Below are 27,841 nucleotides of genomic sequence, written 5' to 3'. Positions count from 1 at the left end.
AGAAGCCATAGAGCAGTAGTGCAAGATTGCCTCTCAGATTGGATGCCAGTAAAGAGTGGTGTGCCTCAGGGAATGGTACTTAGAGCATTTGGCACCTATATCAATGATCTGGATGATAATGTAGTAAATTGGATCAGCAGGTTTGCAAATGACACTAAGATTGAAGGTGTTGTGGAGAGCAAAGAAGGTTTTCAAAGCTTGCAGATGGATCTGAACCAGCTGATAAAAATGGGATGAAAAATGGCAGAGTTTAATGCAGGCAAATGTGAGGTGTTGCATTTTGGAAATGCAAACCAAGAAAGGACATACAAGGTAAATGGTACGGCACTGAGGAGTCTGGTAGAACAGAGGGATCTGGGAATACAGATACGCAAGTGCCTGAAAGTGGTATCTCAGGTGGATTGGTTGTAAAGAGAGCTTTTGGCATATTGGCCTTCATAAATCAAAGTACTGAGTACAGGAGTTGGGATGTTATGTCAAAGTTGTATAAGACATTTGTGAGGCCAAATTTAGAGTATTGTGTGCATTTCTGGTCACCTGACTACAGTAAAAATATCAACAAGATGAAAAGAGTGCAGACTGTTGCTCAGACTTCAGGAACTGAGTTACAGGGACAGGTTAAACAGGTATGGACTTTATTCCCTGGAACGTAGAAGAATGAAGGGAGGTTTGATAGAGGTATTTAAAATTATGAGAGTGATAGACAGAATAAATGTAGGTAGGCTTTTTCCACTGAGGGTAGGAGAGATACAAACCAGAGGACATGGATCAAGGGTGAAAGGGGAGAAGTTTAGGGGAACATGAGGGGGAACTTCTTCACACAGAGAGTGGTTGGAGTGCAGAACAGCTTTCTTTTGAAGTGGTAAATGTGGGCTCAATTTTAACATTTAAGAAGAAAATTTGGACAGGTACATGGATGGGAGAGGTATGGATGGCTAAGGGCTGTGTACAAGTAAAGGGACTAGGCAAAAAAATGGTTTAGCATAGACTAGAGGGGCCAAGGTGGCCTGCTTCTGTGCTGTAATTGTTCTATTGTTCTATGTTAAATAAAATATCTGATGCACTAAAAATTAATGTTTCACATCAGTAATTATTCTTCAGTTTCACAAGAAAGAAAAATGGACAACAGTTGTAGAACAGGATTAAGCTATCTGACATTGCTACAGTTCAATTAGATCCTCCTCTATCTTTTACCTCAATGCAACATATCTAGAATAGCCCCTTATGCTGACCCTTAGTATCAAAAAATGTATTGATCTCTGTCTAAAATATACTGAGTGCCTTCAGGAAGAGAAGTTTAAAGATTCATTGAAATTTCTTCTCATGCCTGCCCTGACTGGCTAAGGAGTATTCTGTGACTGATCTCAGGTCTGGATGCCACTACCACAGAAAAATCAAATTTCCATTTACCTCATAAAATTCTGTAAAGGGTTTATATGTTTTAATCATATTACTCCTTTTCCTAAATGAAAGCGAATATATGCCCAGTCTAATTAATGTCTTTGTACCATAGACTTACTATACCTAGAATAACTCTTCTTAACTTTCTTTGTGCTCCAAAATTGGGAGACCAAATCTGTATACAGTATTCCAAATGTACTCTTATCATAGCCCTAAATAATTGGTGCCAAACATTACCATCCTGTACTCAAATTCTCTTGCAATAAAGACCAACCTGACATTTGCTTTCTTAGCTCCTTGTTGGATCTGAATGTTAACTTTCAGCGATCCCTGAACAAAGATAACTGGGTCTGTCTGAAAACCAACATCTTTCATTGTATCCCTATCTAAAATTACCCTGTTCTTTCGAAATGCATTCCAATTCCAAGATGTATGCATGTAAAACTTGGAAGAAGTGAAAAACAAATCATTTGCATCAGAACCATAATGAATTAAGTACTGTCATTTATATAGAATACAGAATCAAATATGCATTTTAATACTAATGATATTATATTGTTTCATTCTTACTTGTAGGAGAAGCTACAGTTCTTAACAGGCTGCCATTCCCAGATAATGCTCCTAGGAGCAGGAATGCCATAGACAGTGCAGGTTAATGGCTGTTTGCTTCCGTAGCTGTGAAAGTCAGTATGTGTAGCCACTTCTTTCTCATGAATCTCTGGAGGAACTGCAAAATATTGAATCACATTTTCATAAGTGCTGGGGAATAAATATCTAGACTGCTAAACAGTGAAACGAGATGCATTTATCAGGGGAATTGCAAAGTAACCCAGAGATTCCAAGTGCAAGTTCTTTCTAACCTCCAAAGTAAATGAAATGTGGTTAGGGTTAATTTGTAGTATATTTTAAATTATGGACAAACATTATAGTATGTTTAATGTGCTGAGAGATTATATCAAACTAATTTCAGAGTGAACTCAAAAATGGGTGACAGCAGATCACCCACTTTGCATATTCCCAAATTATTGCTCTCACCGAAATTTCAAACCTGAAATTTTGTGGAAGAAAATAAGTTTTCATTCCAAGCAAAGATTCAAGCCAGTCAATAAATTTACATTGAATGATGCAAATGCCATTATTGGAATAGAAGCAAAAGCAATTGGAGACACAAAGGAAGTTTTTACACCTGTCATTGTCTCATAAAAATAAAAGCGATTCAACTTAAGCTATTTTCTAACACTAATTGGGTCCAGAGACCTGCAAGTCATGAACCTTCAAATATACATTCAAGAACATCTTAAACATGGTGAGCGCTTCTTGCCTCCACTGCCCCCATTTAGCTAGTGAATTCTCTGAGCCCTCTGAATAAAGACATTCTTGCTTATCTCCAGTAGAGTGGGAAGAAGGCAGGTTAATGTTTTAATTTTTTAATGCCATTTTTTGGATCTGAACTCAATACATTTGTTAACCTGCCTTCTTCCCACTCTACTGCAATGCATGGTTGCATTCAGTAGACAAACTTGATTGTACGTACAGACATTGTTGTGGTGAAACATTTGCTCCAAATTGATTCAGGATGATGAAATCTCAAAGGAAGATTTTTGCTTTATGAATTATAATGCTTGCTGAAATAGTTCAGTGCATCTTGTTCAAACAAACGATCTTACGCCCTAATTGATATCAAAATCTTGGAGCTCCAAAATTCTGTCTTCCTTATTTTAGTCTATATTTCATCTGTGGCCTAATTTCTGGAGAACTGCATCTTTTTTTCCTCTAAGCGCAGTAATGTCTTGTTCTAATTACCTTCACAAATTCACTTGAATTCTTCAATTAAAAAACTGTCTGTGATTGCCGAATTTCTTACCATTTACTCTGAGTTGAACTGTGTGATGCTGAACTTCTTTTAACATTGGATTTCTAAGTATAATCGTGTAATTCCCAGCATCCTTTTCTGTCACACCACTTATCATCAACATATATCCAACTTGCTTTAGTCGGTAGTTATCCTTAGTAATTGGCCTTCCGTTCTTGTTCCTATAAAAATAGGCAATTGAAAATTGTCCACAAGCATTTTAGGATTTTGTTAGCTTGTACTTCAAGCACTAATAACCTTTTAATCCTTTCAAGAATTTTGTTTTAATGTGCAATCTTAATAAGATTCCCAATAACATGTGAATACCAAAATATTACATTCAGCAAAGAGTTTTGATGAAATGAACTTGTATTTATAGATTCCTTTGCAACAATCATCAAATTTGAAAATATTTGCTTTTAAATCTGTGCAAAAATGTTGTAGCTGAAATATCACATCAACAATATTCATATTGGTTGCCTGAGGAAAATCTAGTTTTTGAGATTTAAGAAAGTGTCTTTTTGCAAGTATATGAAAAAAAAATGAGTATTTGGTAAATTGAATTTTTAGAAAGCTGTTCAATTGATGCAAAACTATTATCAATGAAAAGATCTTGGAAACATTCAATACCTAATCTAAACCAATCATGAAAAACAGAATCTTACAAAAGATGATTGGATAAAATAGGGCTTGAAAGAGAAAAATCATAAAATCCAAAATGTTTTCTAAACTGCACCTAAGCTCTCACAGCATGCCTAACAACAGGATTATCAATTGGTTTATTTAAAGAGAAGGGAAGTGAGGATCAAAGAATTGTTGGAAAGGAAATATTTTTAGAAGAATTCAATTCCATTGCTACTCATCTGGACAGTCAACTCGATTAGAAAAATGTAACCAAAACATAAAGTTACGTATGCTGACTGCCAAGTTTAAAAAAAATCTGAAATTAGGAAGAGCCATGTCTCCATTCCTTTTTGGCTTTTGAAGATTAACTTTGTTTAGACGAGGGTGCTTACCCTTCCATATATAAGATGATATAATGGAATCAAGTAAATCAAAAAAGGATTTAGGAATAAATATTGGTATAGACTGAAAAAGGTATAAAAATTTAAGGAAGATATTTATTTTAATAGAATTAATACAGCCAAAAAGGCATAGACAGAAGGACAACTATTGTGTTAAAGACTGTTTCACTTGTTTTAATAATGTGATAAATTTTTCTTTAAAAAGGTGTTTATGATAAGCTGTGGGTTTCAGACATGCCCCTCGAGCTAAAAAATTAAAAATGCCTAGGAACATGATTTTAATCGCACATTATCAGATGAAGTTTGGGGTCTAATGTTTAAGCTGGTTAATACTACACCCTTATATGCCCATCATTGCTTATTATAATTTAAAGTTGCTCATAGGGCACATATGTCTAAAGTTAAATTATCTCATATCTATTCAGATACAAATTCTTACTGTGATAAATGTAAGAAGAAGAGGCTTTTTTAATTCATATGCTTTGAACATGTCGTAACCTTGAAAAATACTGGAGGGAGAGATTTCAAACTCTATCCTTAATTTTAAATGTAAATTTAGAGTTTAATCCCTCTGATTTCTCTTTTTGGCACAACTGGAGAAGATGATATTCCTCTAACTCCAATTCTGCCTTTTGCATTTCCCCTGGATGGACACACAATACTGTTTAGATGGAATGATACTGCCCCACCCACTCATGCTCATTGACTCAGGGACATCATATCCTGTTTAAATTTAGAAAAAGTATGTTATTCAATTAATAATTCAAACATAAAGTTTCAAATGTTGTGAGGACCATACTTGAATTATTTTCATAACCTCTAGACAATTATTTTAAAAATTTTTATATTTTCCATTTTATTCTATGAATGAAGTACATCATTTCTTTAGTTAGGGAATAGGGTTTAGAATGACACTGTACATATAAAAAAAGTTGTTATTATCAATTCAAATTATGATTATATGTGCTTTATAGTTTTTTGAGTTATCAAATATGTCATTTGTATTCCATATTATGTTTTGTATATGCATGCTTGTATTTGAAATTAATAAAAATATTTGCTTTTAACATGTCTTAAGCTTTAGCTGACCAGATTATTTGATCAATTCAAACTACACAGAACAGAAAAAACACTGCATGTTTACATTATATTCAGAAAATACAATATAATAGTTAATCCTAAAACTTGGATTCTTGAAAAATATATTATTGATTATTTTACCCATTTTTGGTGGATTGTAACAGAAATATTTTACATCTTGCAAACAAGACATTCAACTTAATGCACTAAAGTTAAATTTAATCAACTTGCTCAAAGACATTCATTTTTACTTGTAAACATTTCAAAATTAATTTACCACTTCACTTCTAGTTGGGGATAGCCTCTGACGTTCACAGAAATATTGACATTCCCTTCTTTCAACATTGCTTCAATTATTGGTTTGGTTTTGTGATCGATGAAGATGAAGGGTTTCTCTAAAAGCAAAATTGAAAAAAAAGTCAGATCCACAAAGCTAATGGGCAATGAAAACCTTGGGCTTGGGAATTTCTGGGTACCAGAAGAACTGACATTGTTTATCTAAGACAACTTCATTATATTTGTGTGACCAAGTTGGGAGAATAAATCTGAACATTCAACAAAAGCAGATGTAGATTAGGCTTCTAGGCCTGTAAACCTCATTGAGAAAGGTGACATTTATTTTTGCAGGAATGCCATTCTCCAAACAGGCCCCAGGTGTCTTACCTGATGGCACAAAGGCTCATTTTTCAGCTAACATTAGAGCAGTGTTAGCTCTTTCTTTTCATTGACCCACAGACTTCCAGATTATGGTGTTTTGAAGAAATTCTGGGCTCATTCATGGTCTTTTAATTGTTAATAATGTTGTAGTTTAAAATCATTTAAAAAGCATTTCCATATTACATTTCAAAGCATATGATGCAGAACATATCTTACCATACACGATAACATCAATGCTCCTCTCCATTGCCATCCTTCCACTGGAAGCTTTGCATAAATATTTGCCTTCATCTCTTTTTGTCACATTATCTATAATCAGACTCTTTGAGACTTCCAGGCTATGCGATAATTTTTGCTTCAGAGATTTGAAGGCTATGTGTGAATCCTGCTATAATTTAGAGAAATCATGTTTATGAAAGGTCCAATACAATATTGTTAAAGATTTACTGAATAAATTCTACTTTACATGGATAAACGATCTTCCTGTTCAGATTTGTACCTTGGTTCACACTTTGTTGCATTCTTACATATGAAAGTTTTGAATTTTAGTGCCTTTTTTGGACTTGAACTGCATAACTAATATTCTTTTATAAGGGTTGTTATTATCTCATATATTACCTTGTTTATTTGGATATTAAATTAAGTGTATATCCATGTGTTAAGTTGAATATAAATGTTTCATTGTCAAAGAAATGACTGGTCTCTTCACCAATATTTTCTTGTATAATCAAAGGTATTTAGCCATTTGTTTTACTTATCATTTAGAACCATAGAACACTACAGCACAGATATAGTCTCTTTGAGCCATCTAATCCATGGTGATGTATTATTCCACCTTGTCCCATTGACCTGCACCCAGACCATAGCTCTCTATACGCCTTCCAGCCATGTACCTATCCAATCTTCTCTTAAATGTTAAAATCATACCTGCATCAACCTCCTCCCTCGGCAGTTCATTCCTCACTCTCACTGCCCAATTGAGTGAAGAAGTTCCCCATAATGTACTGCTTAAAAATTTCACATTTCACCCTTAACCCATGTTCTCTAGTTTTTGTCTCACCCAACTATAGTGGAAAAAACCTGCTTGTGTTTATCTATACCAATCATAATTTTGTATACCTCTTTTGAAGCTCCCTTCATTCTCTGGTGCTCCAGGGAATAAAGTCCTAACCTATTCAACCTTTCTCTATAGATTATAACCGTAAGATCATAAGACATAGGAGCAGAAATAAGCTATTCTGTCCTTCGAGTCTGCTCTGCCATTTACTCATTAGCTGGTCCATTTTTCCACTCAGCTCCACAGCTCAGGCTTCTCCTCATTACCTATGAAGCCCTGACTAATCAAGAAACTATCAATCTCTGCCTTTAATACACCCATTGACTTGGCCTCCAAAACTGCCTGTGACAACAAATTCCACAGATTTAGCATCCCCTGGCTAAAGAAATTCCTATGCATCTGTTCTCTGTGGATGCCCTTCACTCCTGAAATTGTGCCTTCTTGTCCTCGACTCTCCCATCATGGGAAACAATCTTTCTACATTTACTCTGACCATGCCTTTCAGCATTCAAAATGTTTCATTAAGATCCTCCTCTTTACTCCTAAATTCCTACAAGCCTGCTCTTCAAGTCCCAGCAACATCTTGTAAATGTTCTGTGTACTCTTTTAATCATATTGATATCTTTCCTGTAGTTAGGTGACCAAAATGCACACATGGCTCCAAATTTGGTCTTATACAACTTCATCATAACATCCCAACTCCTGTAATCGATACTTTGATTTACAAAGGCCTATGTGCCAAAAGCTCTCTTTACGACGCTCTCTATCAATGACGCGACTTTCAAGGAATTTTGTATCTGTATCCCAGATACTACTGCACTCTGCAGTTCTCTGCCATTTATCATGCAAATCCTACTCTGGAATGTCCTCCCAAATTTCAACACCTCACACTTGTTTGCATTGAATGCCATCAGCCATTTTGCAGCTGGTCCAGATCCTGCTCCAAGCTCTGAAAGCCTTCTTCACTATCCACTATGCTCTTAATTATACTGTCAGCTGCAAATTTACTGATGAAAATTATTACCTTATCATGCATATTGATGATATAGATGTCAAATAACAGTGGACCCTGAACCACTAGTCACAGGCTATTTTGAGGAACACTATTTTATAGAAATACAAACAGTATTACTTTAATAATGATGTTTGCTCTCCTAAAGTAATTCTAAGTAGATGAAGTTCTTTTTGGGAAATTCTAAGCCCATACATAATTCTTACATAATGGTAAATAATTTATTTATAGATAACAATAGAGCAATCATTTATAAGGTCTTATATTTTGTTTATTTAACCAGCAGCTGATTTCAATTGACAATTCATACGATATCTCTCCCTTTTCAAAAATCATTGATATTCTCTGCATTAATAACGGCATGCTTTCATTAAGATCATTAAGATCAGGTCTATCATATCTCAAATGCCCATTAGTCATCACTTTAATCTCAGTCTAAAGTTTTCCCTATAATACAAAATACACATTGTTTCCTTTGTGATTTGGCCCTAAAATGTGTCATAAAAATATTTTACTGTTTTCAACTTCTTATGATGAGAAGGAAGAGACTGGATGTGGTGTCGGTGCTTGCAGTAAGTGTCCGTAGAGGCTGTGGAGCCACCACCTTATATAATTACTTTTATTAATCCATCTATTGGGATAATATTATTTCTTTCAATAGTTGTATTCACCTGTTCACTACACAGAAAAAGAGTGCTGCTCAGTAAACTAATAAAATTTGTGTATTTACAATCACTTGTTCCAATACAATTTTCTTAATTTCTTTCCCCTCCCAAATAAAGACAATTAATCCAGGCTTGAAGTAAGAGGCACTTAACAAATGAACCTTCTGCTTCAATAGAAACATCTCTATTGCCTTTTTGAACCAATAAAAGCAGAAATATTTTCATATGATGTACCTTCTCTCCTGGATACTCCCAATTAAAGTCCAGTGGTACATTGAGCTCCGTTCTGGCAGTGCAGTTCAGTATCAGGTGTTCCCCCACTAACAATTCCACTGGGTATGGTACGTTTATTGTGAGGTCATAAATCCTGAATCCTGCAGAAAGGATAATAAATAAAGTCTATTGATGTAGTATTTGAAAACTACTCTTTTCAGATTGAGGGATACAACTGTATTACAAATCAAATGTGTTGAGGCTTGCAGCCAAAATTAATTTTGCCTTTTGCCCAGTGCAATAAGAACATATTTGCATTCACATAAAAACACAAAACTCTGGAAGCAATCAGTAGATCAGATTGTATTTGTGGAAAGAGAAACAGAATTAATGTTGTAGGTCAATGATCTCTCTTCAAAACAGCTGAGTATTTTCAGAAAGTCATGATTTTATTTCTGATTTCCAACAGCTGCAATATTTCATACTTGGACATTTGTAATTTTGCTACACAAGAGGAAATCTACATGTATTATCAGGTGCCATTGCTATCTCTGTCACACCATTGAACATTAACCGAGGACTGTGTCGACTAGAAATTTAGCATGCTCAATGCCACAGCTGCAATGGCAGTGCAAGCAATAACTGTTTCAACCCTAAACTACTGCTGCCAATTTCAAGTAAAGCCCAGCTACCTTCTTTGCCTTCTTCTCTTTCTGCCAATCACTTGTCAGCTTATTTCTCTTCTATCCTCCTCTCCCCTCCTCTCCTCATCCCTCTTCTTCTCTCCCCCCCCCCCCTGTCCTCTCCTCTCCTACCTAACCTTTTTAATTTAGGCATCTATCTGTTTTTCCACTTCCTCAAAAGAAGGGTTCACGCCTGAAACCAAATGACTTTTACTTCCTATGGATGCTGCTGTGACCTGCTGAGTTTCTCCCAGCACTTTTGTGTCATGCACAAAAATAAGCCACCCAGGACCATTGAAATAACGTCACTGCAAATGAAATATTGAGAAGCACTTTCAAAACCCAGCAAACCAAGAGGCAACAAACACAAGGTTGAGGCTGAAACATTACGAAAACCTTTTATACTTTATATTAAAATCAATGTGAGTACTCATGTTAAATGTTATAACTTTGAACATTTTTTACTTCATTACATAAATTTAAAGTAAGGATTTAAGGACATTTTTTGCTAGTAGAATCTAAATCTTTACATGTGGATTGTGATTCCTGCAAATGATTATAATTTAAAATTTAATACACTTATTTAAAGGATTTTCATGGTGTTTTGGCTTCAATCTTAAACTTGATGTGCTTGTTGCATCTTGGTTGGCTGTCTGTGGAGGTTCTTCATTGTCACTCCTTGTTGCTAAACTGCAAGGAAAAATCTGCCCGAAGTGACAACTGGCAACAACAAATGAAGCTGGAAAATGGGAAAATTCATGCCTCAACCACTGCTAAGTATCTGGGTGCAGCTTTCCACAAGGTCCATGGAAATCAGCATTACTTAACCACTGATCACAAATTCCAGATGATCCCCTTTTGGGTAGCATGCAATGTAACTATGAGATGAAAACAACTTGTATGTTGCTCATCCTGGTTACTCCACCATCATCTAACAAAGAAATGATATCTTCTTTAAAGATGTAAATGCAGTCGATGGATTTTGTAAAGTGCCCATTCCACCAGGTGGTTAGCTGCATTTAGTAATCTGTCTAAGTGAAGATGTCATGTATGTCTTTGAGCAAAAAAGTCAGCTGTTAACTTACAGAGAGCAGAGATGGGTTAACCCTATTGCTTCTTTTAAGTTTAAAAATTTCAAAGTTCAGATTTGTTGTCAGAGTACATACATGACATCACATACAAGGCTGAGATTCTTTTTTTTAACCAATTACATTCTTATGACACAGCTCTATTTTCTTCAGCAATTATTATTTTTTGTTCTACCCAGCAAGAACCAGCAGCAGAATTTATGAGGCAGGAACTTTGAGTGCACAATAAATGGATCCTCAGCTACACGTTAGAGTTTCAGAAGAAAATGTGAATGCTGGCTCCTTGGTGTCCCTTTTATGGCCAGCTGCTTGTGTATTGTGAGTCTTAAATATTTCCGCTATTAATGCAGACAATAAAAAAAATTAGAAAACGGGAGTAGGAATAAGGCACCCAAGCCTTCCCCTCCATTCACTATGATAATGGCTTATGGTATATAAAATTATGAGGGGTATAGATAGCATAAATGCAAGTAGGCTTTTTCTATTGTGTTCGGTGAATACAAACCAGAGGACATGGGTTAAAGGAGAAGTTTAGGGAGAACATCAGGGGAAACTTCTTCATGCAGAGAGTGGTGGGAGTGTGAAGCAATCTACCAGTGGAAATGTTGAGTGAGGGCTCAATTTTACTATTTAAGAAATATTTGGACAGGTATATGGATGAATGAGAATGGAGAGTAGTAGGCTGATGTAGAATAATAGTTTGGCATGGACAAGAAGGGTCAAAGGGCCTGTTTCTGTGCTGCAATGTTCTATGGTTCTATGGCTGATCTCTGCTGGCCTCAACTTCGGTGCCAGTTCCCAGTCACCTTCAATTCTTTGATCTTTAAAATATAGCTGATAATGTCACACAGGTAACAATCCTGAGATCACAACCCTGGAGGTCCTGTCCTTCAACCAGGCACCTAACTCCCTGAACTCTCCTTGCAGGACCTCCTCACCATTCCTACCCATGTCGTTGATCCCTATATGGACCACAACATCAGGTTTCTCACCCTCCCTCCTGAGAATGCCATGAACTCGATCTGCAATATCTCGGGCCCTGGCACCAAGGAAACAACATGCCATCCAGGATACTTGCTTGCTTCCACAGAACCTCTTATCTGTCCCCCTAACTATAAACCCCATGGTACTCTTCCACTCATCTCTCTCTGGCCAGCATGGAGCCCATTTATTCTATGTGACAGTCAGTTTTAACTTCATGACAATAACTTTCTCCAAAACCTCAGGTTCTTAATTATACACCATACTCTTTTGTGGCATTAAGTCAAATGCATTTTGGAAATCTAAATACGTTACATCAGTAAGTCTCCTCTTTCAACCCTTCCTGTCTTATCTGCAAAATAATTCAAGCAGATTTATCTAACAAGATATAATTTTCACAAAATGGTAACTAATTTTGATGATATTATCTTTCCTTAATGATTATTTATTTCCTCTTTAATTATTGACTCTACTAACTTGCCAACAAATAATGTAGACTGAACGGCCTATGGATCCCCATCTTGTCTCATCCTCACTTTTTTAACTGTTTTGCAATTGATATCCTCATAGGATTAGGAGAGATTTGGAAAGTTTCAACCATTGCATCCACTATCTCTGTAACCACTCCTGTTCCAGTCATTGGGTCCTGCAGTTTTGCTTGCTTTTAGCCTATTGATCTTAAATTGAGATACATATGAGCTGTGTGTCAGCTCCAACACATGCTGCATGAATTCTGACTGCTGTTCAATTATGGTTTCTTCATGGGATTCCTGACACTTTTTGGCATTCCCTTTAAGGTGCTGCCACTATTGTTTGAAAACTAAATATCATACTACCATTTTATCAAGTTGAAGGCAGGAAGCATGTTGCATGCTGACAACAGAATGCATAACAGCTGAGCAGAAGACAGACAGCACAACCCTCATGACAACTTCATGCACACACAGTATATGTTGAAAATCAAATCATATTTCCATGCATTTTGGAAGGGAAGGAGGAGAATTAGAAAGGGGAAGGGAAGGAGAGAGGTGGAAGAGGAGAGCAGATTAACAGAAACCAGAAAAGTCAATGTTAATGCCATCTTGTTGGAGAGTGCGCAGATGAAAAATCAGGTGTCGTTCATCCAATTTGCGGGTGGTCTTGGTGGGATAGTGCATAAGGCCATGGACATGCGTGTAAGTTTGGGTGTGTACAAAATGTTCTTACCTACAACCACCAACACATACACCGTGGATTTATAAACTCTTCCATTCAATGTTGTCTCACACTGGACTAGTCCTGAATCTTTGATCTTCTGACTCAAAATAGTGAAACCATTCTTATTATCCCACAGAGATGTTGTTCCATCAGGAATGATGTATTTCTCTGGATATTTCTGTTTAATTACCAGAGAAAAAAAACATTAAAATGAAAGTTGTCACTTTTAACAAAGCTATGTGCAATAATTACTTAACAAATATGTTCTAATGCTTTGTGATATAGGAGCTATTGGTCAATATGATCAAGTGGTAGATTTACATTTTTTTTTAAATTAGACATACAGCAGGGTGACAGGCCCTTCCATCCTATGAGCCCGTGCTTCATAAATACACCAATCAACCTACACTCCCTGTATGTTTTGACGGATAATAGGAAACAAGAGCACCCAGGGAAAACCCACACAGACAGACACAGGAAGGACATACAAACTCCTTACAGACAGTGCTGGATTCTAATCCAAGTTGCCAGCATTGGAATAACATTGTGATAACTACACTGCCCGAGAATTAAGTTTTTTCAAATTCACAGAATTGGAAAATATTTTTTGACAATGTTTTTTGTTTGAGGGTTCGAATATCGACAAGCTGTTTACATATTGGATGTAGATTTATGACTTTAAAAGTACAGCTATTATGAAGTTATCTATAGGTATACCCCACATTATGAAACAAGAGCATTCCTATGAAACCTTTCATAACCTGAAATGGCATAAAGCAAATACCCATTCACTAAATTTGGAGGCTACTTTTATAAAAGCAAAAACCCATTTAAAACCCATTCATAAAAGTGAACACTGCTTTCTTCATAAAAGCAAATTTTCATAATTTGTGTATTTTAGAGCAGGATATACCTGTGTATAATAATTAAACACTGTGAATGTTGCAGTAACTGGGAAAATCATAGTACGCACCGCATGTAAGGTCACATTAAGATCTGGAATAGAAACTTTGCATGGAATGACAAACTTCTCAGTCCCAGTTAGGACCACAACTTCTGGGATGTCACAGTGATTCACAAAAGGTGTTTGTTCATCTAAAATGGAACAAGATATCAGCTTGTAAATCAATGTATCTGATTGTTATAATTTCAAATTCTAACATCATGTGATATCAATGGCAGCTGGTGAGCTGGATTACTTCTTCACAACAATATGTTTGAAATGTCCTTTGAATTTAGATTTCATTCAATTACTCTTTTGAAATGATTTCTGGAGAGGGTTTATTTGACCATGATGTGAAGACCAAATGTCTATGTGCTAGGTAATTTTTTTTGCTACTCTGCTGGTTGAGAACTGGTTTCCCATTCTGGAGATTAAGCATTGAATGCCAGCGTTTTCAACTTTGGAAACATCCTGTGTTGGTTTTCATTTGCACAAGCTTGTACCTCACTTTAATTCAGGGGGAAATAGTTCTGTCCTTGTATAGCAGGCACGGCTTGTGTGGAAGTTCACTGTGGATTAGAGATTCATTGCTAGGATATCAGTTCACCACCCCATCCCTTTCATTTGAAGGAAGGCGCCATAAAGATGCAATACTTAAGAAGCTGTCAATGTACGCTAGGATTACAGTGATCATTCAGAATTAATCAAAATCCACTTGCTCAACCAGAAAGTGCAATTACCAGTGCATAACATGACCTGATGGTTTCACCCTACAAACATTGTCTTGCATCATCTTTGGGAAATGGTTGGCATTAGTTCAGACCTCCATGACCTTACTCCATAACATCTCATTCTCATCTTTGTTACATTTCTCATTTTTGTTTCTTCATATGTTCTGGTTTCTTCTCTGATGAGGGACCACGCTATGGGTCTCCCTTCAGCATATCTGGAAACCAATCCCTTTTGGCCTCTGGTCTTATTCCTCCTCTGAACTGAGGCACCAAATCAGAAATCTTTGGGCCAAGGGACTCTCACCCTTTCACATCATGCCACCTTCAGCCAACATAGGTTTTGCAAAAGGGACAATCCTTGCATACCTTACAAAGCCATCAGGAAAAAAAATCAAGGGAGGGGAGAAAGCCAAAATAACAAAGTGATTTGCCACATTCTTTCAGAGGTTATGGTGGGCTGCAGAAATTTTGGCCCTATTTTTAAAATGTATTTATTTTAATTTTAATTAAGACTTTTAATGAAATAATGAAGTTATTTGAATTTTACTTTGAGCTCAGTAAAATTATCAGTTTCCTCTACTTGACACATATTTTCTTGTCTCCTTCAATATTAATAGAGATTCAATTTCCAGTACAGATACATTGGTAATGTGGAAAACATTCCCGAATGTCTGTGCCAGACTGGAATCAAATGAATCAGTTACACAGCAAAATTCCACAAACGTCTCTGGGGTATGTTAGTGACAACTTGAACACCAACAACCACATTTTATTTCTATTCCTGGAATTCTATTGAGACACTAATGGTTCATAGGGCTTGAGACACTCAGAAATTGCTCCAGTGTGGGAATTTGGCCCATCAATATCTGTGGCATCACATCAACTGCATTAGAGCAGTTGGTCACATCTCAAAGATTTAAGGTGAAGGCACATCAAGTTAATCTGCAAAACCATGTTATAGTGACACACTGTCAATATTCAATAAAGATAGAATGTGCAAAGGTTTTCATTGCTGTTTTATTACCTGTTTTGTATTATAATAGGTGAACTTGCTAAAAAAAAATATAGTGGCAATAATGGTTGCATCAGGAATGAGTAGGATCCTCTTGGTAGCTCGCTGTAAATGAAGCATCTAGCCATTTTGTCCATACGTTTCTGATGAATTCCTCGTGAATATGTAAGCTTGTTAAATAATACAATTTTAGAAGACTGAAAATCATCCATTATGAAAGTTATGTTTTGAGGTTGATTTCCAATTACCCAAAGTTGAATTGCACAAAATAAATTAAAGGCATAATAATTAAAGGTAATCTCAATCAGGAAATTGGTTTGTAATCTTATAATAGTCCTTTCTGATCAGTAAAACAGAAGGAAGTTCTGCAAGCAGTCTGCTTTTAACCACATTGCATTGGAAATCAGTAAACAGGAACCCTATGGAAGTTAACCCCAGCAGGTGGTGGACTTTAATGTGGGTACACTGGCTGGTGTTAAACCAAAGTTGATCATTTGAAAGGCCTCTGATAAGAATCTGCATCTACTACAATAAAAGAAGCATTGCAGTTAGATCAAAGAGTAAAAAAGAATGTGTGCCCGATGGAGATGTGGGGGGGCTGGTAGTCATGGTGGGGAGCTGGCTGATGGAGGACCTCAGTTTTCTTCAGGCTGACTTCCAGGCCAAACATTTTGGCAGTTTCCGCAAAACAGGACGTCAAGCGCTGAAGAGCTGGCTCTGAATGGGCAACTAAAGCGGCATCATCTGCAAAGAGTAGTTCACGGACAAGTTTCTCTTGTGTCTTGGTGTGAGCTTGCAGGCGCCTCAGATTGAAGAGACTGCCATCCGTGCGGTACCGGATGTAAACAGCGTCTTCATTGTTGGGGTCTTTCATGGCTTGGTTCAGCATCATGCTGAAGAAGATTGAAAAGAGGGTTGGTGCGAGAACACAGCCTTGCTTCACGCCATTGTTAATGGAGAAGGGTCAAAACTCAAAACGGTCAACCAGTTTACCTATCTCGGCTGCACCATTTCATCAGATGCAAGGATCGACAATGAGATAGACAACAGACTCGCCAAGGCAAATAGCGCCTTTGGAAGACTACACAAAAGAGTCTGGAAAAACAACCAACTGAAAAACCTCACAAAGATAAGCGTATACAGAGCCGTTGTCATACCCACACTCCTGTTCGGCTCCGAATCATGGGTCCTCTACCGGCACCACCTACGGCTCCTAGAACGCTTCCACCAGCGTTGTCTCCGCTCCATCCTCAACATCCATTGGAGCGCTCACACCCCTAACGTCGAGGTACTCGAGATGGCAGAGGTCGACAGCATCGAGTCCACGCTGCTGAAGATCCAGCTGCGCTGGATGGGTCACGTCTCCAGAATGGAGGACCATCGCCTTCCCAAGATCGTATTATATGGCGAGCTCTCCACTGGCCACCGTGACAGAGGTGCACCAAAGAAAAGGTACAAGGACTGCCTAAAGAAATCTCTTGGTGCCTGCCACATTGACCACCGCCAGTGGGCTGATAACGCCTCAAACCGTGCATCTTGGCGCCTCACAGTTTGGCGGGCAGCAGCCTCCTTTGAAGAAGACCGCAGAGCCCACCTCACTGACAAAAGGCAAAGGAGGAAAAACCCAACACCCAACCCCAACCAACCAATTTTCCCTTGCAACCGCTGCAATCGTGTCTGCCTGTCCCGCATCGGACTGGTCAGCCACAAACGAGCCTGCAGCTGACGTGGACTTTTTTACCCCGTCCATAAATCTTCGTCCGCGAAGCCAAGCCAAAGAAAAAAGAATGAATACACATGCTGCAGGAAATACATGCTTAAAAGTGAAATGTTTGCCATTGTTCTGTGTGTACACACAAAAAGTCTCACTGAACAGTAAATTTTAAAAACTTTTAAAAGTTTTCTTACCCTGAACAAAGACATAGATACTTGCGGCTGCATGAATTGGGGAGGACTTATGGAAACATCGGTACATTCCAGTATCATTTGCATTGGTTTTTGTCAGAATAAGAGTTTTGCAAAACCAATTCATTTTGCTGCAGTCAGTCAGTGATATCCTCTGCTCCATGCTGCTGAGATTTCTGGGCCAAGACCATTCCAGTGGTTCATGTCCTCTGCAGCAAACGTTCAAAAGCAATATGTTCTCAGTTAGAAATGTTTAAAACAGTTAAAACAATTTAAGTGAATCTATTTTTAGTCTTAAGCACGATCTATTTTACTAATTTGCATTGCTTTTATTTCTTCAAATATTTTGTGGAGCTGTTTTGAATTCATGAAATGATATTAAAGTTAAAATCTATTCTCAGTGAGAAAAGTAACAGGTAATGATTTGTATTTATATACCTCCATTAATATAATCCATTGCGGTACCGGACTGCCATCCGCAGAGACTGCAGTCCGGTACCGCGGATGGCAGTAATCCATTACAGAAGTAATCACTTAAAATTTGATACCATTGCACAGGGTTTTAAAGAGGAGAGTGGCAGGGATTAAGGCAGTGACAGATTAACCAGTAAGATTAAGCTTAGGGGCCCAGAAGGGAGGGGACCCCAAGAGCAAAAAAAAAGTGGTTTAATTGAGTGTACACGAGAGTATTTTGGATGATATTTCAGTACTTTTGCATATTTTTTCATGTCTGGAATATTACAAATACCATTTTGTCTTCTAAATTAGGCTCCAAACATACAAACATCTAAAAGTAATGCTTTTAGGACTTAGTTCTGCAGTCACAAGATTGTGCTTACCACGACGACGTTATTACATCACAAGTTGGCGTTAACATGCATGAATACTGGTTAAAGACAGGGAGCAAAGCCTGTAGGAACTAAATGCTAGTATTGTGAAATCTATAAAATATTTCGTAAACAGAAACATTACTTTAGTAAGTCCATGTTTTACTGCTCCTTTACAAGTGGCGAGAAAATCAGAAGTTGGCTGTGCTACTCTCCAAGCACAAGTAAAGCGTTCTGTTTTAACTGCAAACTGTTTTCAAATGAAGATCATGCTTGATTACTCGACAATACCAGTCAGAATGTGATTACATTAAAGCACTTCTGGAAAGGGTTGTTGCTACAATTAAATTTCTTGCTTATAGATGTAGTACATTATACATAGTACAACGATATGTTATTTAACGTAACGTAATGTAACATTACTTCATTCTATTCAATGAAGGGTGGGGCAGAGGGGAAAGATCAGGGGGACTTTACTAAAACTCAGCATAGGGGTCTGGGTGGTAGTTAATCCACCAATGGATTAAGGGAGAGAATTACCAAGCTGAGGGTCATGAAGGAAAAAATTGAAAGGGTTCAGCAATATTGTATAACTGGAAGTGATAACAGGACAGTAATATGGTAGAAACTGGGGATACTGAGGGCAAGGATGAGATAGTAAAATTCAGGACCTGTTCAATGAGCAAAAGTCAGTGACAACAAGTTTGATGAGTGAATAAGACTTGGCCAGGACAAGCACCACAGAGTTGGATGACCTCAGGTTTATAAAGACTAGATTAGTCCTAAGAAGTCTAGATTTACCTTTTTTGACAGCAGATAACCTGAAGAATGGGGAGAGTCAGGTGACAGAAATAAGAAATTGTAGCAAAACTGTGCAGCCAATCTAAAGCTCTTCTTGGCTCAAATATATTATGAAGGGAGTGAATACTTGGACAGATTCATACAGTTCCCATTATGGGACTGATGAGAGAACTGAGAATGAGGACAGAATCAAAGTCAATGGCTTGGGGCTTTCCTATTTTGAGGAAATGTATGCTTATCTAGTATTCAGAATATATTCTGCTTGTGATATACCTCTGTTTCAGAAATATTAATACATAATCAGATATTCATTTCTATGAGTGAATTTTTTTGAAACTAGTATGAAAGAGAAATTCAAGGAAGATGGTGTAAAATTCTGCACATCTCATTTTTGTTGTCAAGACTCCATGATGATTGCATGGATTATAAATTCTATCCTTCATTTCATTAAAGTGAAAAATTAAAAGTTATGAGCGATTACAGCTTCGTAGTTGCTCAAGTTTATTCAAAAATTGTTGAACTAATCAATTAAGACATTGAGTGCAGAAGCGAAGCAGGGTCATTATGTTGTTGGTGAGACTACACTTGGAGCATTGTGCACATTGCTGTTCACCCAGCTATAGGAAAGACATCAATAAGATGGACTGGATCAGGAAAGATTCATGTGAATGGAACTGGAATTTGAATGAAAGGGTTAAGCTGGATAGACTAGGAATTTCCTCCCTGAAATATGGGAGATTGAGATGGGACCTTGTAGATATATAGTAAATCATGAGGAGAATAAATAAAAAGTTGATAGTTATGGTCTTTTAAGAGAATCTAAACCTAGAGGGCAGAGATTTAAGGAGAGGGGGGAAAAGATTTAATATGGACCTGACACCACATTTATCAAACAGAGGAAGTGTAGAAGCAGATGAAATTGTAACATTTATCAAATGGATGCATGGATAGATAAGCTTTAGAGGAAAGTAGCCAATTGCAGGAAAATGGGACTAGTTTGATCAGCATGGGCAAATTACTTTAGACATATCACACCAAAACAGGCCACTTCGGCCCATGAGTCTGTGCCACCCAATTTACATACAATTAACCTACACCACCAGTATTTTTTTTAAGAGTGGGAGGCAATCAGAGCCCCCAGGGGAAATCCCATGCAGATAGGGGGAGAACGTACAAACTCCTTACAGACAGCGTGGGATTCGAACTCCAGTCCCAATTGCTGGTGCTGTAAAGCCATTGCACTAACTGCGACGTCAACCTTTCTGCCCAACCGTGCCGCCAAATTACGAGACTAATTTGTTTTCGTGCAGAACAATTTAAAATGGCAGCTTCAATTTTGACTCAAGAGTCATGGATACCTTTTCTAATACTTAAGAGTTGTTGCCATATGAGTAGATGGATGATTATGATGTTTAGATTACATATTTTAATGTATTTTTTGATCCATAATAACTTAGAGTCAAACAGCACAAATGTACACCCTGTAGCCTGCTCTACCTATGCTGACAATCAAGGACTATCTCTAACTAATCCCATTTTGACCAGCAGTTGGTCTGGGACCACTATGCCTTGAGTGATACAAATGATCATCCAGATACCTCTTAAATTTTGTGAGAGTACCTGGTTCATCAGCTTCAGTGGCAGTGTATTGCAGACTATTGTTACCTTCAGGGTGAAAAATTCCTCCTCAAATCTTCTCTAGTCCTTTTATACCTCACCTTAACCCCATGCACTCTGGCATCGGACACCTCTGCTCTGGGCAAGTTTCTTACTATCTAGCTTACTTACTGTCTATGCCTCTAACAAATCTGTGCACAATGAAAGGAACAATCAGCCTCCTCTGTTCCAAAAAAAAACAAACTGAACCAATCCAATTTCTCTTCATAACTGGTGTTCCATCCCCGGTAACATCCTGGCAAATCTCCTCTGCATCCTCTCCAGTGTAATCACATCCTTCCTGAAGTGTGGCAACCAGAAATGCTCACAATAAACCATTTGTGGCCTAATTAATGTTTTATAAAGTTGAATCAAGGTGCTCCTACTCTTGTACTTCATGTCCCAGCTAATGAACGCCCTATTTACTTGTACTTATCCCTTCAAGGGTCATTGGACATGTACACTGAGTTCCCTTTGTTTCTCAATACTCCCTACCACTCATGGGGTATGTCTTACCCTTATTTGATCCAACAAAATGATTCACCTCAAACTTGTCAGGATAAATTCCAGTTTATTTTTAATGATTTGAACTTCTAAGTGAAATGGAATGCAATAAATGCTTATTAACTGCATGGTCAGAATTTTAATCCATTGTTCCTTTAGATAAAGTTAACAGAGATTTATATATAGACAGAAAGAAAATATATTTAAAACATAACTATTTGGAACTCACAAAGCAAGTTTGTTTACCTGCTGTTAATACTTTTAACAGTAATATTTCATAAAAAAATAGAAACAGCTCTTACCGACAAGTAATTTTTAAAGTGTCGTTAGCGTTAATTACATGTTCTTTATTCTGGATGCTAAGGTGTGGCAAAGAGTAGAAACCTGAAAATTAAAACATTAGATGTATTTTAAGTATTTTAGGTAAAATCATTGACACTGATTAGAATAAATATATCAGGGCTTGGTTTAATAACTAAAGATTTATTGTATTGAGCTTCAGCACTGTAAGGTTAAAAATAACAAGAAACCAATGTGGGATAGGTTTTTGACAAAATCACTTGTAATCCACGTTTACCACATCACTGTTTTATTAGTTGTATTCAATTGAAATTGTCAAGAATACCTTGGACATATTAATCCACATCACTTAATGTGTAATACACATGGGCATAAACAGGTCCAGAATAAGTATAACAAATGTTTTATGGAGAAAGGAAGGAAATTCTGCTTGGGTGGATCCAAGGACAGTTTCCTCTGAGGAACTTTGTAAAATTATACTTTAAAATACATGAATACATTTTCCTGTATTTTGTATACTGCAATATTTTAACATTTTGAATAAAATCTGATTTTATATAATTTAAATATAATAAAAATTATAAAGTAAATTATCAACTTAATGAAAGTGTTCTAACTCATTTTGTTTGACCAAAAACAGACTTTATTCACAATAAATTATTTACAAAAGGAAAACTGTTCAAAATCTCTTCCCACCCTTTGTTTCATATCCGTCCATTTTCATCACTATGTTGTTACAGTTTGTGCACAACTTTAGCTGAAAATATTCTTTACCTGTTTTAGCTCTAGACGTATTGAACAGCGAACATATGTCAACGGCTGGTGAGGTTAAATAAAGAAGGTTTTCAAAGAATTATGTTTTAGTTATCATGATGGATCAGGCTTGCACAATATTTCCATCTTCACATTAATTAGCTGCTTCATTCATACATTTATAATATAATTTAATAAAAGGTTCCTCATTAACATAATTTCATTTGTGTATGAATTGGAGTGATATTCAGATAATCTTGCCAGAGCTTTTAATTCCATATGGTGAGCTCATGAGATATAAAGAGTGGTCAAACTCTTTACCCAAACCATAACCCACTAAGCAAAGAGAGTCAATAAATGATAAACTCGACTGATGAAAGCTTACTGAATCTTTCAGAACAATGTCACTCCTTCAGGTTGAATTTGTATTAATCAAGCTGAGGGTAAGTAAGTCCTTAGCTAAGTCAAACCTGGGATTCTGGATAGCACATATTGAGAATGATTTTTGTGAAACCTATTGCTCAGAAGGAAGGGAATCCTTTCAAGAGAACACTACACATCCATGAAAAATGCATGGGAATGGCTTCATGGAGAGGGCATAATGTTTGAAAGCTCTTTCAACTGTGATGAATGATGAAAACATTGAACTCTACAGCACAGCACAGGCCCTTCCACCCAGTGTTGTGCCAACCTAATAACCTGCTCTAATAATTGCCTAGAAGCAACTTGATGCTCTTTCAAAGTTTGCCAGCTGCTTACTTTCAGAGCATTGTCCAGTAATGGATCTTGATATTGTTAAGCTGGGGATGCTCAGAAGGAGAAAACACAATATAATCTCTCGCTTTGTTTCCTACTACACAAGCATGCATGTTTTTACTACTGCATAATCTTTGGATATGTTTACACTGAAGCCAGTGGAAAGTCAAGGTATAATCATTGAGCACATAGAATGATCCTTGCTTCTGATTGAGGAGTTTCTTCTGCAACATTTCCACTAACAAGGTTTCTTTATCATGACCAAGGTAAACTGCAGAAACATTATCAATATATTGATAAGAAGATTTAATGTATAGGACAATGACAAAATGCTTGTTTAAAAATAATAGTGTGTATATTTCAGAAGAAAAGAGACAAAGCAGCAAAGAAGATAAGGGAAAGTACAAGAGCTCATCACCTTGCCAGCTGAGAGTAAGTGAATACTTTTAGGCTTGATAAAAAATTCAGAACTTGAGTATTCCAATGTATGTAGATGTATGGTAGAATCAGAGTTAGTTGATGGAAATACAGGGTAAATAAAATTGGATTAGGGTAGGATTAGAGTAAATGGATGCTAGATTGTTACAATGGATGAAGTCATCTAAGAGGTCCATTTCCATGCTGTGTGACTCTATCATGCCATGCCTCAAAGGAGATTGCCAATCATGGTGGAATTCATGGTAAAGTTGAGCCTGTTCAAGTTAAGTTGTGACTTCAGTAAGCACAAAATCATGCAGAATAAGATTTTATGCCATTTAGGACAAAGGCAGCAAATTCAGGTGACTTTTGATCTTTCATTCTGATTTACTTGAAAGGTGTGGTTGTAAAAGGCCCACTTAGTTTCAATCTTCCACAAGATCAATGCCTATACCTATATTTACAGAAGACCTCTGATTCTGTCCTTTCTCCCATGGAACTAGGAGTGCTTGAGATGTAAAAGACTCACAGAGTGTAATAAATTTAATCTGAATTTCAAGCATAAGGAACAGCAAACATGAAACCCTAGCAGACAAGTTCCAATTTTTTTCTGCTATGAACACCATTCAAGAACAATTGTAATTCACGGTTCTGATGTTGAACTCCAGCAGTCTATCAATTTCAAAACATGTTTGAAGCATCAATAACCAGGTGCAAGTCAGGTGCACTCACCTGTAATACCTTTGCTGATGCCCCACTACAGTATATGCAGCAAGTACACCATGGCCACAAATTCCTCAGCAAAATGACCACAGACCTCATCTCCATTCATGCACATGGACAATGACTGTATTAAGTCAATATTAGATTTACATTTGAAATTAACTCTGATTATTTCACTTTAGTATTTCTTCTTTCTTCTTCTTTGGCTTGGCTTCGCGGATGAAGATTTATGGAGGGGTAAAGTCCACATCAGCTGCTGGCTCGTTGGTGGCTGACAAGTCCGATGCGGGACAGGCAGACACAGTTGCAAGGGAAAATTGGTGGGTTGGGGTTGGGTGTTGGGTTTTTCCTCCTTTGGCATTTCCATCTCAGTTTTGCAATTTGTATTTTATTCAAAGACCAAAAGATCCATGTTTTTATAGATGTATTACATCCAGAGTTGTGCTTTAAAATGATGGACATACCCTAACAAATTACAATAATACCCTAATAAGTTACAATAAGTAGTTGATATTTGCCACAGTGAAGGCGCTTGAAGCCATGGGGAGGGTCAAAGAGGTTATTAATTTAATAAATTAATTAAAAATTTATTTAAACTAATTCACAAATTTATTAAGGCATGTTAACTATTTTCTGTTCTGCAAGTTTTTCAAATGCATGTATCAGAAAATTCTCCAGTTCGTTTACTGGTTATATTGGGGAGGAGGTGCACTTTCCCCGATCCACAGAAACTGCTTTCAAATGTTTCAATAGCAGGGAAGGCCCCAGTGATCGAAAAGTTCTAAGGGAACAGCCAGATTTTGTTCTTGTTGCTGCTGTGGAAAGTGTAGCTCAGAAATATTTGCCGAAAAAGACAATGTTGCCTCTTCAAATGTCAGTGGTTGATTCTCCACCCTCTGTCATAACAGGATGAAGGGCAGATAGCTCAGCGTGAGAGAGCTGATTGAGGCTTCACAAACTCCTGGCAGGATTCCGATGTTCTCATGTTCACGCATTCACCAAAAGCGTGAAATATTAAAACAATCAACAAGGCATCTCATCCTTTGCGGAGCTTTCGAGTTTATTCCTGTTTCTCTTTAAAATGTAATATCAAAAGAAAAGCAATAATCTATTGATAATTGTCCATTAGAAGGGGACCTAATGCCTTTAACTGGCTTCATTCGATTCATTTTAGTGCAAGCTGCTTCGGACTTATACGTTTAATCAGGCATTTTAAACAAAATCGTAATAACTGCTTCAACATGAGCACAATAGCCAAAAGAGTACAGAAGGCAATAATACAAATAATCTACTCATACAGCTCCCCCCCCCCCCCCCTGTTTTGGAGAGATATAGGAAAAGGAACTGATCCTGAATGTAACTGGAGGGACTAACTGTGCAGATTCACCTTATTAGAACAGCCACGAATTGTTTTGCGGTTACGACCACTAATTGTGCAACAGATTTCCTCTGATCAACAAGAAGTCCCACGCCTCCTGTTCGTCTGTCAGGGTCTCCTTCAACGGAACAATCCCCGTTGACAGCAGACTTCAGCAACTCGATTGCCCCAAATGATTATCCACTCGCCTTTAATCAGCTACTGGATAATTGCAGTGCATTAAAAAAAGAACGATCGCACAGACTGTACCAAAGTCTTTTTTTGTTTGGCACCGAGCGTCTTTTTTGTTCAGTTTCCCTTTTCGAGAAGTGTATGGGCAGTTCAGTGGTTTTAGCAGCATATTTTGTTCTGGACTATTTCCCTCCGGGAAAGGGCAGGAAGGGAGATAATCATTTTTTTTTGGTGCTTTGCTGTGAGTCAAAAACCCACTCACGCGATGGAATCGAAATGTAGGCGCAATATTCCGAAAACCGTATGGTGCGCTACTGGATAAAGGTTGTGCGCATCTCAGGGCGGTCACGAGCAATGGCTCTGCGATCTATTGCAGACTTGGAGCGGTTGAAGGAATGTTGCTTCTGGCATCGATGAACCCGGTCCTCTGCTTTAGTTCCAAACATCGAACTTCTAGACCCAAATTGGTTATGTTTAGAGATTTTGGCATAAAGTACAACGCTTGCACGAGAAAGGACCCAAAACTGTATCATCTCTTCAGATCCAAAATAATATTCACAATTTACGATCCACTGATTGGGAAATATGTTGGGCCGGTGCAGGTGCGAAGAAAAGATAGACGAAAGAGTATTTGTACTTCAGTCCCGAGTCCGAGATTGCAGTGAGCTGGAAACACCAGTCAATGAGCCCACCTGAATCTGAGGCGTCGTGTTATTGACTCAACAGCATTACCCAAACTTCGCACCCCGCAGTCCAACTAACTGAATGCGGTTCATTGTGCTTTCGGGAAAGCATGTGGGAGAGCCAAAGATCTCCCGATCATGAACCGAGCACACTGACGGTTCCCTGTTCATCTCTCCGCAATAAGTGACAAATAATTCCACCGCTGCTGGAAATCGGAAACTGAAAATGTGAGAAACACTCGGGCATCAGCTCGCATTTTCTGAGTGTTTCCAGCATTTCTTGGTCTTGGTTAGATTTTATACACCCTACTACCGACCGTACGACCCCGAGGAACACCAGGGGCATACTTTAACATAAAAGATCAAAAACCTCTTTAAATTCTCAATGGTAAAGGTCAATTCTCCATTTACAATGTACCAGTGTTTTCCTGTCTATGTAATCTAAATAATAGCGTGTTTACCATTATTGAGAAAATATTTATTTCTAAGGCTCTCATACTTGTTTTCGGATGAATTAGTCGTCATTATAAATCATTTAAAGAAGCGGTCACGGAGGTCAGCTTCTCTCCTGCAAGAATCGAGACGCTTTCCATCTTCAATTTAATAATCTAAAAAAAAATCGCCTAGCACTTTGTTTAATTTGCAGAGTAAACGTGTGGTTTAAGTTACGATGCAAATCAAAAATCGAATTGTGTACCATTAACTTAAATTTTCATCACGAAACAATGTCTACTTTTTCCTATTATATTTGAATCGTATGTTCATTTGTTACAGAGTGGGGGCCTTTTAAAGATCATAAAAGAACATTTCTACGTGTGCTTGAAGAAAACCCTCACCAGCTGAATCAGAAATCCGCATCCCGAGCCACAGAAGCGCGTAAACCCGTTTCCACGACATGTCACGATGAGTAGAATCCAGAACAAGATGATTTCTGATCCAGTGCGGCTATTTTCTCAATAAATGTTGAATGATTTCCAACCTCGTAGCTACATTCTTTTGTCCCCGATACAATCGTTTAATGTCACCCTTGAGTCAGAGGTTGACTGAAGTCTGCAAAGAATCCAGGAATAAAATCTTGTATCAAGATCGTCCTCTAGAGGAACGCCAGGTTCAACTAGATGAGAATGAACAATTGAGTGGACATGGCAATTTACTGGTTATATTGGGGAGGAGGTCCCAAGCCACGAAAATTGATCCATGCGTCACGTGTCTTGTGGATGCAGCTAATTACATTTAAAAAATGACAAAACAACCACGAACTGGAATGAACGTGGCCCTGATCTTAAAAGCAAAAACTGGGATAAATCTATACAGACGATGCCTATATTAATTCTGTATTGAAAGCACTAATTTAAAATATGTATAGAAAC

At 37.5% G+C, this 27,841-nt stretch overlaps 1 protein-coding gene across 2 annotated transcripts in view; it reads right to left on the bottom strand.

Moving 5' to 3' along the window:
• The window catches only part of kdr (kinase insert domain receptor (a type III receptor tyrosine kinase)), a 78,859-nt gene extending 51,275 nt beyond the window's left edge, over positions 1-27,584 (bottom strand). The window contains exons 1-10 of one of the 2 annotated variants that reach the window (XM_069924649.1): positions 27,308-27,584; positions 21,593-21,674; positions 17,506-17,711; positions 13,885-14,006; positions 12,921-13,089; positions 8,984-9,123; positions 6,232-6,403; positions 5,636-5,753; positions 3,266-3,435; positions 1,972-2,128 (exon numbers count right to left, since the gene is read on the bottom strand). In XM_069924649.1, the coding sequence (XP_069780750.1) occupies positions 1,972-2,128; positions 3,266-3,435; positions 5,636-5,753; positions 6,232-6,403; positions 8,984-9,123; positions 12,921-13,089; positions 13,885-14,006; positions 17,506-17,711; positions 21,593-21,674; positions 27,308-27,368 (1,397 nt within the window). In that variant the 5' untranslated portion in view covers positions 27,369-27,584. The remainder of the gene's footprint in view (positions 1-1,971; positions 2,129-3,265; positions 3,436-5,635; positions 5,754-6,231; positions 6,404-8,983; positions 9,124-12,920; positions 13,090-13,884; positions 14,007-17,505; positions 17,712-21,592; positions 21,675-27,307) is intronic. The other variant, XM_069924650.1, reaches the window with a different exon arrangement.
• Between the last annotated feature and the right edge of the window lie 257 nt (positions 27,585-27,841).

The sequence above is a fragment of the Narcine bancroftii genome, chromosome 3, assembly GCF_036971445.1.
Source record: "Narcine bancroftii isolate sNarBan1 chromosome 3, sNarBan1.hap1, whole genome shotgun sequence".
NCBI lineage: Eukaryota > Metazoa > Chordata > Chondrichthyes > Torpediniformes > Narcinidae > Narcine > Narcine bancroftii.
Note: the sequence above shows the minus strand (reverse complement) of the source record. Positions and strands in the feature narration are given on the sequence as shown.